The sequence below is a fragment of the Haliotis rufescens genome, unplaced genomic scaffold (genome assembly GCF_023055435.1).
Source record: "Haliotis rufescens isolate VD_foot unplaced genomic scaffold, xgHalRufe1.0.p SCAF_13, whole genome shotgun sequence".
Lineage (NCBI taxonomy): Eukaryota > Metazoa > Mollusca > Gastropoda > Lepetellida > Haliotidae > Haliotis > Haliotis rufescens.
In genome coordinates, this window is record NW_025963813.1 from 12,153,216 (window position 1) to 12,166,253 (window position 13,038).

The 13,038-nt window shown below is 44.2% G+C and overlaps 1 protein-coding gene and 1 long non-coding RNA gene across 3 annotated transcripts; one reads left to right on the top strand and one right to left on the bottom strand.

Moving 5' to 3' along the window:
- The first annotated feature begins 938 nt into the window (after positions 1-938).
- LOC124139166 lies at positions 939-3,612 on the top strand. Of its 2 annotated transcripts, none has more exons than XR_006861752.2 (3): positions 939-1,092; positions 2,071-2,304; positions 3,422-3,612. It is a non-coding gene; the product is annotated as an uncharacterized LOC124139166 (long non-coding RNA). The 2 variants fall into 2 exon arrangements; XR_006861751.2 differs by having other exon boundaries at positions 3,425-3,612.
- A 2,936-nt stretch (positions 3,613-6,548) lies between these two features.
- On the bottom strand, positions 6,549-8,901 carry LOC124139167 (calcineurin-binding protein cabin-1-like). The gene is made up of 2 exons (XM_046506194.2): positions 8,857-8,901; positions 6,549-8,090 (listed from the first exon to the last, which is right to left on the bottom strand). Exons 1-2 carry the CDS (start codon positions 8,891-8,893, stop codon positions 6,829-6,831), a joined length of 1,299 nt encoding a protein of 432 aa, XP_046362150.2. The 5' UTR covers positions 8,894-8,901; the 3' UTR covers positions 6,549-6,828.
- Between the last annotated feature and the right edge of the window lie 4,137 nt (positions 8,902-13,038).

The following is a 13,038-nucleotide window of genomic DNA, read 5'->3' on the forward strand; positions in this document are numbered from 1 at the left end:
AAAGTCGACCGCCAGGTAGGGTAACAACAAGAACGATCGTTTAACGTCTTTTGGTATGACGCGAGCGGGGGATCGAATCACCGACCTTCCGTTTTTCGGGCGGATGCTCTACCACCAGACAATGGAGACGGTTCAGTTTGGAAAGGGTTTTATCGCTTTTATTTATTCTCTTATAAACTGTCAGAAATGAAATCGATCCAATGCGTGTGTCACCCTCAGTTTGATCGTTTAACGTCTTTTGGTATGACGCGGCCGGGGGATCGAATCAACGACCTTCCGTTTTCGGGCGGATACTCTACCACCAGACAATGGAGACGGTTCAGTTTGGAAAGGGTTTTATCGCTTTTATTTATTCTCTTATAAACTGTCAGATATGAAATCGAACCAATGGGTGTGTCACCCTCAGTTTGAAATAATCAACATTTTATTATTATTATTATTATTATTATTATTCTCGACGTCATTATTATAACATACATGATTATGAATATAAAAAATAAAAAACAAAACTGATATTCCTTTTTTCTTCTTCTACAGGTTTGGTGGTTCTTTTACCGGCTCACTGCCAACGGCCGACCCGCCGGTCCCCAACCCGGGCCACTCAATGCCGGGCCACGGGCAACCTTGAAATCCCAGGGTACTGCCGTGTTTACCTGGCGTGTGGCACAGCAAACGGAGAAGGCTCTGTGATGAGGTGTCCTGATGGAACGACGTTTAATGGCGATATCGGAAACTGTGACAATATAGAGCTTTCAGATCATCGTTGTTTCCGGGGTACAAACAACAACAACAACCGTCGCCCCATCAATAATAACAACAACTTCAATACCCGTCGCCCTAACAACAATAACAACAACTTCAATACTCGTCGCCCTAACAACAATAACAACTTCAATACTCGTCGCCCTAACAACAATAACAACTTCAATACTCGTCGCCCTAACAACAATAACAACTTCAATACTCGTCGCCCTAACAACAATAACAACTTCAATACTCGTCGCCCTAACAACAATAACAACTTCAATACTCGTCGTCCTAACAACAATAACAACAACAATCAACGTAATGGCCGACGTAATGTGTTCCAAGGTAAGATTTGAAAGATATTTCTCCAACCCAATAACACAAAAAATGACAGTGATTAATTTCAGACGTTGATTGACCAGGGTGCCGTTGTACGATTCAACCTTAGCACTACGACTGTCGTTAGTCTAAGTTAAGGTATGGGAGCTACGATCACCTTATCGCTGAGACCGCTTTGTGCAACGGCACCCAGACATGGGATACGTCTGTTGGATAGGCACGTTTTTCTTCTTCGAGAAAGGGCAACCTAATGACTTTGGGCGACTCATTTCACCGTGCAGTTGCCTTCCCTTCAGAATCGAGCCAATACCGCATGGGCCCCGACTATCGAAAGCCTTGGTATAGGAGTTACGATCACCTTAAGCTAAGATCGCTTTGTGAAACGGGGTTAATATCTAAGTTCTCATCCAAAATTCGCCCTCATGTTAAGACACACTTTTGTAAGTAAGATGATATGACAAATGTGTGTAAGATGACACCTGTACCTCAAATTGGCTACCAAACCTATCTCAGACCGCCTCCGTGGTCTAGTGGTAGAGCTTCCGCCTGGAGAGCGGAAGGTCCGGGGTTCGATCCCCGGCCGCGTCATACCAAAAGACGTTAAAAGATGGTACTTGTTGTTACCCTGTCTGGCGCTCGGCATTAAGGGGCTAAAACAAGGACTGGTCGGCTCGGAGTCAGTATACTGTGTCTGAGTGGGGTATTCATGTTAAACTGTGGCATGGTATCTCAGTGAGCTAGCACTATAAATCGGCATCAGTCCAGACTAGTACAAGCAGCCACACACACACACACACACACACACACACACACACACGTGCATGCACGTCGCTATTTAAGTGCAATAATCTTGGACGCGACGTTAAACCCCATTTCACCTCACCTCAAGTGATTTTGATACGAAACTATCACCTTGAAAAAGCACTCCATCTATGCGTATACGAAACTGTCATCCTGCTCATAAACTGAACTTTCGATTTCCAGGGTCACCCCAGATTAGCGTCCCGCTCACGCTACCTCGGGGACAAGCCGGCGACTGCCAGCGATTGGAGAATGTAATTAACAATGACTTCCGGTCACGTGTCCGGGGAGCAGCTGGAAGAGACGTTCCCAACATTCCAACACTGAGACTGGAATGTACATTCCAGAACCGGAATCAGAACCAGAATCAGAACTGGAATCAGAACTGGTCTCAAGTCCGAGGCTAAGGCTGATCAAGTATGTAAATATGTACGACATTGCAATAACTAATGAATGTTGCTAGACTGATGATTTGTTTAAAAAGTGTAAATATATATATGCAGGGGAATGTTTTTAACTTGAAGTTCTTTGGATCATCGACAATACATTGAGTTATCCGTAGTTCGAGTGAGTGAGTGAGTGAGTGAGTTTGGTTTAACGATGCTTATAAAAGTATTCCAGTTATATCGCGGCGTGTCAGCTTAATGTGGGAGGAAAGCCTGAAGGGATGCAGGTCTCAGACGTTTACCACTTCGGTGAAACCCACGAGCACGGGTTTGGTGCTGACAAACCTAGAAACATAATCGGGGCGAACCGGGATTCGAACCCACAATCATAGGTTTCTGGTGTGCCCAAGGGACGCAACTCTGCACAGCGAATCGCGGCGCCTTAGACGACTGCCCCCCCCCCCCCCCCCCCCCCCCCCCGTGCCCCCCTGAGATAAGCAAAGTGTCGATCCTAGATAAAGATTCAAATTGGGATTTCTGACAGGACCACTTCGTCTTCAATACCAGCGAACGAGTTAAAACTTAAAAAAGCATCCGTGAAGATCCGTGTTAGAATAGGTCTTCCGCAACCCATGCTTGCCGTAAGAAGCGACAATGCTTGTCGTAAGTAGACATCTCACGGGATCGGGTGGTCAGGCTCGCTGACTTGGTTGATGCATGTCATCGTATCCCAATTGCGTGGATCGATGCTCATGTTGTCAATAACTGGATTGTCTGGTCCAGACTCGATTACTTACAGACCGCCGTCATATAGCTGGAATATTGCTGATTGCGGCGTTAAACAACAAACAAAACAAAACATACATGCATAGATTCACTTGTCGTTAACGAGGTGTCACTGTATACTACTTTGTGCAGCTTTTACTTTAAGTACAAATACCTTTAAAACAGCAGAGAATTTCAAAACTTATTGTTTGACAAATGAGTGACAATGAAACCTCATTGATCCGGACAGTTTTATTTCACTCACTTTCGCGCTGAAAATCAGATGTCTGGGTTAATGAGGCTGTTAAGTTTTAACAATGTTTGGGAAAAGGCGAAGCTTCACTGTATTTTTAAACGTGCTTTGTTCTATTTCTTCTTTTAAGCAGACGAACCCCATCAAACTAAGCCTGCTTTGATAAGATGACCCCCACGTGAAGTCACAAGGACACATACTCCCACATCTGCATTTTCGTCCCGCGCTACATCTCAAGGTTGAATTTATTTTTTGTTTCAGAATGTCGAATGTTTACATTTCGTTTGAGTATTCATAATAAATATATCTTTCATATCAAAATAAGATTGTTATGTTTTTAATATTCGTTATTTGACTGCTGCAAAGGAAGTGTCGAGGTTGTTGTTGTTGGTTTGTTGTTTAACGCCGCACTCAGCAATATTACAGCTATATGACGGTGGTCTGTAAATAATCGAGTCTGGACCAGACAATCCAGTGATTAATATCATGAGCATCGATCCACGCAATTGGGATACGATGACATGCATCAACCAAGTCAGCGAGCCTGACCACCCGATCCCGTTAGTCGCCTTTTACGACAAGCATAGTCACCTTTTACGGCAAGCATGGGTTGCTGAAGACCTATTCTACCCCGGATCTACCCGGGGCAAGTGTCGAGGTGCTGGGATGAGTGGCTAGCCGATATCTGAGGAGTAGGACAGTCCAGACTACTCGGGTCCACTCAGCTTGTTTTTGCGTAAGATTGAGTGAGTGACTATATTTTTACGCCGCTTTTAGCAATATTTCGCAATATCACGCCAGGGGGCACCAGAAATGGGCTTCACATATTGTACCCATTTGGGGAATCGAACCCGGGTTTTCGGCGTGACGAGCGAACGCTTGACCACCAGGCTACCGCACCGCCCTTTATTGCATAATACCTCGGGCAGCAAATAGAATGCGTTTCGTCCCTTAGGCGCGACAGGATCCAGTGTTTTGGGGTTCGACTCATGGTTTCGTAAGTGAGTATGGTTTTACGCCGCTTTTAGCAATATTCCAGCAATATCACGGCGGGGAACACCAGAAATGGGCTTCACACATTGTACCCATGTCGGGAATCGAACCCGGGTCTTCGGCGTGACAAGCGAACGCTTTAACCACTAGGCTACCCGACCGCCCCACTCATGGTTTCGCCCTAATTATGATCCTTGGTTTGTCAATGCCATGCTCGTGGGTTTCACCATACTGGTAAATGTTTCAGACCTGTATCCTTTCTCTGACATACCTGTACTGCTCAAAGTGACGTTTAACCCAACTCAGTTACTTATTTCAGCTGTTTGAGGTTAAAAGATACAATCTCCCAAGGAATCTGGTAATATACTCACCGACAAAAGAAACGCGAATACCATACATGTTGGTTTATGTATGGATATTTACTCATATTCAAGAGATATTAGAATGGTTCGACGCGCAAACGAAAATACTGTTATGTTGTGTGAACCGACGCTCATGATTTGGTTGGTTGCTTTGTTGTTTTACGCCGCACTCAGCAATATGGCAGCTATATGACGGTGGTCTGTAAATAATCGAGTCTGGACCAGACAATCCAGTGATTAATATCATGAGCATCGATCCACGCAATTGGGATCGATGACATGCATCAACCAAGTCAGCGAGCCTGACCACCCGATCCCGTTAGTCGCCTTTTGCGACAAGCATAGTCGCCTTTTACGGCAAGCATGGGTTGCTGAAGACCTATTCCAACCCGGATCTTCGCGCGTCCCGACGCTCATGAACGCATCACATGTGACGTAATGAATCGAGATACACCATTTGTCTCGTGAAGGATTAACGTGTAATTATTGGCAATAACGTGCAGCATATCGTGATAAGAATAAAGACACTTTGTCGTAACACTTAACTGATTGTAAGATGTGTCATGAAGTGGTACACATTGGAAACATCTCTAACTAACATACATACTTCTCCATATGTTTCTGTGGTTCGCCCGCCGTCATATAGCTGTAATATTGCTGAGTGCGGCGTTAAACGACAAACCGACCGAATTCTATGGTTCGCGTTTCTTTGAACGGTGAGTATATATAGGGCATCATCAGTTGTTTTGTAGTGTTCAGTTGCATTACTTACATCAAGCACGTGAGGGGTATCTGGGTTAAAATACAGGTTCCCAGTCCCCTGTGCTGGTCGTAAGATGCGTCTGAACGGATCAGGTGGCCCGGCTCGGGGATTGCAAGTCATCCTATCCTAATTGCGGGGGTTGATGCCCACGACACAGCTGGAGTAAGGATTAGTGCGGCATTAGGTGAGGTGAAATTGGGTTTAACGTCGCGTCTAAGATTATTGCACTTATATAGCGACGTGCTGATGCTAGTCCGGACTGATGCCGATTTATAGTGCCAGCTCACTGAGATACCATGCCGCAGTTTAACATGAATACCCCACTCAGACACAGTATACTGACTCCGAGCCGACCAGTCCTTGTTTTAGCCCCTTAATGCCGAGCGCCAGACAGGGTAACACCAAGTACCATCTTTTAACGTCTTTTGGTATAACGCGGCCGGGGATCGAACCCCGGACCTTCCGCTCTCCGGGCGGACGCTCTACCACTAGACCACGGAGGCGGTTAGTGCGGCATTAAACAACAAAGAAACCAAAACAGAAACCAATATTAAGGGTATATGACACACTAATATTACAGCTCCTCAGATAGCAACCAGGACATGTTAGATCTTCAAAATTAAACAATAAAACTGAAAAATTAATTGTTATAAAATTTATTCATTTACAAACAAACACACACACACACATACACTTCTTGATATACGATGTACCATTGGCCTTGGTGTTCCCCTTCAATATATCTGTTGACAAGATAATTGTTCAACGAAACAAGCACATTAGCATCGTGTCAACTTGTGCAAATGAAAACGAGAATCACGTTGAGTCAATAAGGTTAGGCAGGGTCCGGCCAAAAGAGGAGGTGAGGTGAAATGGGGTTAAACGTCGCATCCAAGATTATTGCATTTATATAGCGACGTGCATGCACGTGTGTGTGTGGCTGCTTGTACTAGTCCGGACTGATGCCGATTTATAGTGCTAGCCCACTGAGATACCATGCCGCAGTTTAACATGAATACCCCACTCAGACACAGTATACTGACTCCAAGCCGACCAGTCCTTGTTTTAGCCCCTTAATGCCGAGCGCCAGACAGGGTAACAACAAGTACCATCTTGTAACGTCTTTTGGTATGACGCGGCCGGGGATCGAACCCCGGACCTTCCGCTCTCCGGGCGGACGCTCTACCACTAGACCACGGAGGCGGTCGGCCAAAAGAGGAATATCCCTCGGAGGATCCTGTGATTCGCCAGGAGGATGTTCTCAAGCCCGAGATTACAGCTTCGACAGATCTTAAATAAGTGTCTTTAAAAAATGACAATCAGTTCCACTTATACAGAATGATCACAGTCCTACTGAATCGACTTCAAAGTGCAAAATGTGCCACAATGTCGATGTATAACTATATCCTGTTAATGCCCCTATTGGCCTGGGAGTTTCACAACATGCTGGTTTGCAAATGGGTTGATTGCCCCGGGGATGAGGGACGGGACCGGCATGGTGGTGGGGGTGGAGGCAGAGACAGAGGTGCCCATGGGAACCTGAGTCGTGGGTACTGGCCGCACAGGTACCGGCCTGGGAGCAGGGATTTGACCGTTAGGTGGTGTGAGTTGTGTGAAGTTGGGACGCTGCCCTGAAGGAACCGAAGGTGGCCGAGATCTATCTGGTTCTTCTTCTTCCTCTTCTTCCGCCTCCCCTTCCTCATCTTCTTCCTTCTTCGAGGAGGCTTGTGGTTTTGTGACTGGTTCAGTGTTGGTTGGCTGTGTAGCTTGTGACGGAGGGGGGATCTGTCTCCTAATGGGCACAACTGACATATGGGTTGGTTTTAGCAGTGCTGAGTTAACGTGTCTTGGCTGGGTAGTTTTCTTCTTCTCGCCTGTTAAGAAAAATGGCAGATTGCTGGGTTTGTGCGGTACGTCCAGGACACCGCTCTGTAAAATATTAGGAATTTGCAGATTGTTTTCTGCAACTGTGGAATGAAGGTTTCGTCGGGTTGGATTTGAACTGAGAACATTAGGAACAGCAGCGGGCCGATATGGATGGTTTGTGCCAGTTAATCCAGGCGAAGAACGAAGAACATCAGTTGTCGGCTGACTGTTGATGAACGTGGGATTTGGTGCCAATGGATCACGCCCATTGTGACTTAGCTGTGCCACGTGTACATGAGGCTGCTGATTCTGCCCATGGCTGTGGACGATAACATGACTGTGTGGCTCTGCATTCCCTGGCCGTGAATGAGTTCTACTTGAAGCAACAGGAGCATCTGTTGTATGAGTCTTCTGGCTTGCTTTATGATTCGTGGAAATCACATGGACCAACATGTCAACCAGCTTCTTCTGATCCTGAGAAAGTTGTGATGGGGGAGTTGGTGCTGCTGCTGCTGCTGCTGCTGCTGGCGATTGACGTCCAACACCTCTACCAACGACCTGTGCACCCTGTTGCAGGGTGAAAGAATTTACAGCCCCCCTTCCTGCAAAAGGATTGGCACCACCGAATGCCATAGCAACAGGATTTCCTCGAAAAGCTTTACCAAGAGGATTGGCTTGAAATCCTTGACCTGGCATAAATCTTGGTGTCTGTGGTGCGACCTGCTGGCGGACGAAATAGGGCTGCACTCTTCTGTTCGCCAATCCCATGTTGGTGAAACCATAGTTTTGACCCACAGCGGGTGCAAGGATACTGCCTGGAAAATGAATCAATACAAACTCTATTTAGTGTTTACACTTCGGGGATCCCATTAACATGATGAAATACATAGTGAGTGAGTGAGTTGGGTTTAACGCCGCTTTTAACATTATTCCAGTCATATCACGGCGTGTCAGCTTCATGTTGGATGAAAGCCCGAAGTGATACAGGTCTCAAACGTTTACCACTTTGGTGAAATCCACGAGCACGGGTATGGTGCTGACAAAACTAGAAACATAATGGGGGCGAACCGGGATTCGAACCCACAATCATAGGTTTCTGGCGTGCCCAAGGGACGCAACTCTGCACAGCGAATCGCGGCGCCTTAGACGACAGGGCCGACAGTTCCCCCTGATGAAATACATAAGAAGATGTTCAAAACGTTTTAGATATATAACTCAATATACGTTTAATGGTTTCCATAACGCGTTTTCATGGTTTTGTTTGTTGGTTTTTGTTTAACGCCGCACTAAGCAATATTCCAGCTATATCACGGCGGTCTGTAAATATTCGAGTCTGGGCCAGACAAAAGAGTGATTATAATAGAATAATAACATATACTTGCTCGATCTATACAATTGGGATACGATGACATGCATCAACCAAGTCAGCGAGCCTGACCACCCGATCCCGTTAATCGCCTCTTACGACAAGCATAGTCGCCTTTTACGGCAAGCATGGGTTGCTGAAGACCTATTCTACCCCGGATCTTCACGGGTAGGTTTCATGGTATTACATTAGTCCATCATCTATCAATCACTCACCCAGTACTGTCAGTTTAAACACAACCGTTGTATCCATCACGACAAGCAGAGACAACGGCAATCAAACGACACGCACTTGTATTTATATAGCTTATGCATGACGTTCAAATAGTACACATTTTTAGGTGTCTCCACCCAAATATTAAAATTTGAAGAAAAGAAATTGCGTCACGGAATTGCAAAGTACGCCCTACACCAGCTGTTGTTCCTGGATTAAGAAATCTCAAACCGTCACAAATATTTAACCAGTGTACTTTAGGCTGAAGCGATTTACTTCCTGATAGATATATACTTTAACAATATCACAGTCTAGGTTGCCCAGTCTTGACGAGATATGTCCATATTGGATGTTAGTGTCAGTAACTTAATGTTGTTTTGGCGAAGGATCCTCAGTACTAAACTTTACCATTAAGTTGGGTAATATTTAACAGTTAACCATAACAGTTTAGTTTTTAATAAAACACTGCAGGGAGAATAAACCATGAGTACGCCGCCTTGAGTGGTTTATTCTCCCTGCAGTGTTTTATTGTGTACGATAAACAATCCCATTCGTCGTTTATTCCGTCTTTAAAACGTCACTATTTTGTACAGCCTATTTAAGCATGTTAATAAAATTTAAAAACTTTTATAATATGTACCATATTTAAATAATAATGACTCCCAGAATACAATCCGACGTCGGCAAATGTCGGACAAGTCCATTTTATGAACAGGGGTCTACGTTTGATATTTCTCGGAAATTTTCTGTATCTTTTCTCCCAATTCCGATTTCATATTCCTCCAACCTTTGAAGGCGATCGTCCGGCCATTGCGATCATCTGCGTTGCCCAGCTACACCCATGGGGAACAACTCACTAGACACTTCTCTATAATATCCAAATTAACGCGAACAATGTGCAGTTTTTAATGGAAACAGTTTCCGTGCTTTAGCAATCGCTTCTTTTATGTTTTTAAAGGGAAATTTAAAACCTAAATACGAACATATATCCGGCTTTGCGGCCTGTGGTTGTTTGGTTTGGAGTGAGTGAGTGAGTTGGGTTTAATGCCACTTTTAACAGTATTCCAGTTATATCCCGACGTGACAGCTTGATGTGGGAGGAATGCCCGAAGTGATGCAGGTCTCAGACGTTTACCATTTCGGTGAAACCCACGAGCACGGGTATGGTGCTGACAAACCTAGAAACATAATCGGGGCGACCCGGGATTCGAACCCACAATCATAGTTTTCTGGCGTGCTCAAGGAACGCAACTTTGCACAGCGAATCGCAACGCCGAAGACGTCTGGGCCGACCGTGCCCCCGTGTTTGGCTTGGAACACGCCACAGCGCCTGATTTCTTTTAAGCGGTGATGACCATTTTGTTTGCCTTGTCTCACAGGCCTGACGTTAGCAAAGAATGTTTTGACAAGACATAGTCTTAATCGTTGAGCAAAAACTACATACAGTGTTGTATTGTCCAAATCAAAAAAGCTACATGTAGTGTATTTGAACATAGGATACCATCTGTTACAAAATTGACATACCAAACACTAAAAATGGATTCAACAGAAAGATCGGGAAAGAAATCCCTCCTATATACCCTTGAACTGCCGCACCACACAAGTTTAGTGTGATCATAAACTCGATAAATAACGCTTTGATTGTTTGTTGTTCGACGCCGAACTCAGTAATATTCCAGCTCGACCAGTATGGCTTCTTTTGTTTGTTGTTTAATGCCGCACCCAGCAATATTCCAACTCGATCAATATCGCTTCGTTTTTATTTGTTGTTTAACACTGCAATATTCTCGCTGTTTGGCTGTGGAATGTAAATAATCAAGTCTTGACCGTACAATCCAGTGATTCTCATCATGAGCATCGACCCCCGCAATCAGTACATGACACTGCAAACACGAAAACGTCGTTTTTTTCCGTATATGGTCATTGGACGGAAAAACGACGTTATTTGGACGTTTTCAAACCATCGTTTTTCCGTCCAAATAACGTCGTTATTTGACATCGGAATTTACTGGGAGAGAACGATAGCGTTAAGCTCCTCCCTTTCTTGATTGACATTGTCAATCAAGCAACAGCGTCTACCGGTATTTCTACTTCTCAGATTTCATTGGTCAGTCCCCGCATGTTAGATTACAGGCCCGCGTTTGACGCTGCACTCGAAGCGCTCAGCGGAAGTACTGAAATCAATCGTTCTGCGCATGCCGATTACTTAATGCCTTGACCAAATTTTCCGTTCTGTGCATGCGCGATTTCGCGTATTGGTCCTAGATTTAATGTCACCACTATTTGACAATGGTTCATAAACACAGTCACGTGAAGGTTCGGAATCGTAACGAGTAACTCCATTTAAATTGAAGAGGATTCCCAGTGATATGGGAGATTCCAAGATGAAACTATTCTATGGCTATCTAGGCTGCCACCCAAACCGATCTAAACGGGACCCGATAGCTTATTGTATGCTATATAGTCATATGGAAGTGGACAAGAACTATACATTGTATTCCGGCCGATTGTTCTTGCATTTACTTATAAGTCAGGAAAATGGACTTAAAAGGGGACTTGTTGAATGTAATTATTTTAATTATTAAATGTTGCCTATAGACTAATCTGGACGAACTTCTCATTGTTCTGTTTATGTTATCCTATATACTATTAGTATGTTACCGTTCTAAAGTCAACCTCTCACATAACATTATATTGTTCATAGTATCAAAGTTTAATCAACAATATCAAGAGCAGCGATTTAAACCACTGAAACACCCAAACACAAGGCTGTTATCAAGCGCTAGTGCAGACGTGATGCATCGTAAAAACTGTATCGTGATGTCTTCATGATCAGAAATTCAATTATACTACGAGATAGTACGGCTAACGCTGACTCACCGGTGGAACAAAGACAATTTCGCTAATACAGATATAACGTATTTGAATGTTAATACTAAAGACAAACAATCATTATTTTTGCAGTGACGATATAACACGTATACACGTTTATTGTTAACTTTCATCAGTTTTGCTCTTCATTTAAATAACTTTGTTTTCACATATATATGTAGCAATACCCGACAAGCATGTCATACATAATTATGGGGCAGTTTTCAATCTTGTACTGACTTACTCTGGTGTTAATGAGCGAAGTTTATTGGCTTGTGTGTAAAACCCCGTTTTTCTGGTAATCCTATTATTACTTAGTTTACTTCTATCTAATGACACCCTGTTCTCTGGATCATGGCTCCGTGACTATCCATAACAATTAAGATGAACATTCAGTTCAAGTAAATGAATGAGTTTGTTTTGACGCTACAGTCAGTCAAAAAACCAATGCTGTGAGGTTTGATAACACACTTCTACCAGGTCGAACATCGTGGATCCTCATTTTCTGCCTAAAGAGAATCATAGTTCATATGCTAATCCATCTGCGAATACTCTCCCACTCAAGATGACCTTACTTGTTGCTAAATCTATCATCTATCCCCCTAATCTCACCCGCCCCCACCCCCCACACGCACGCACGCACGCACGCACGCACGCACGCAAACACGCACACACACACACACACGCAAGCACACACGCACACACGCACACACACACACACACACACACACACACACACACACACACACACGCACGCACGCACGCACGCACGCACGCACACACACACGCACGCACGCACGCGCGCACACACACACACACACACACACACACACACACACACACACACACACACAAACAACTGACCTAAATAACCTGGACAGGAAATACTGCTGATAGCCTCTGGTCAACTCAGCCGCGCCACCGCAGAATGTTCGTCCAACTCTGCAGGGGGCATTCTCAGTGGCTTCAAACGCGCTGAAATGTTTTCGCCTTGCATCCAAGATGGTGGACAAGTGAAATCGTATGAAATTTGGCTATTTTAGGTCCTATCTCTTTTTTGATTACCCAATAAAGTCAATTCATAGTTACACGGTTGTGAAGAAGCTTACAACTTTATAAGACTTATTCATCTCATTCCAAAAAAGCTACTCGCTCTCACATAAAGTTGTAGTTATTATGTCACTGTTTTATTTCTTTAAAAATATATTACATGTTCAACAATAACAATTAAGATGAACATTCAATTTCCGATATAAGTAAATGAATAAGTGTGTTTTACGCCACAATCAGTCAAAGACCAACGTTGTCCGGTC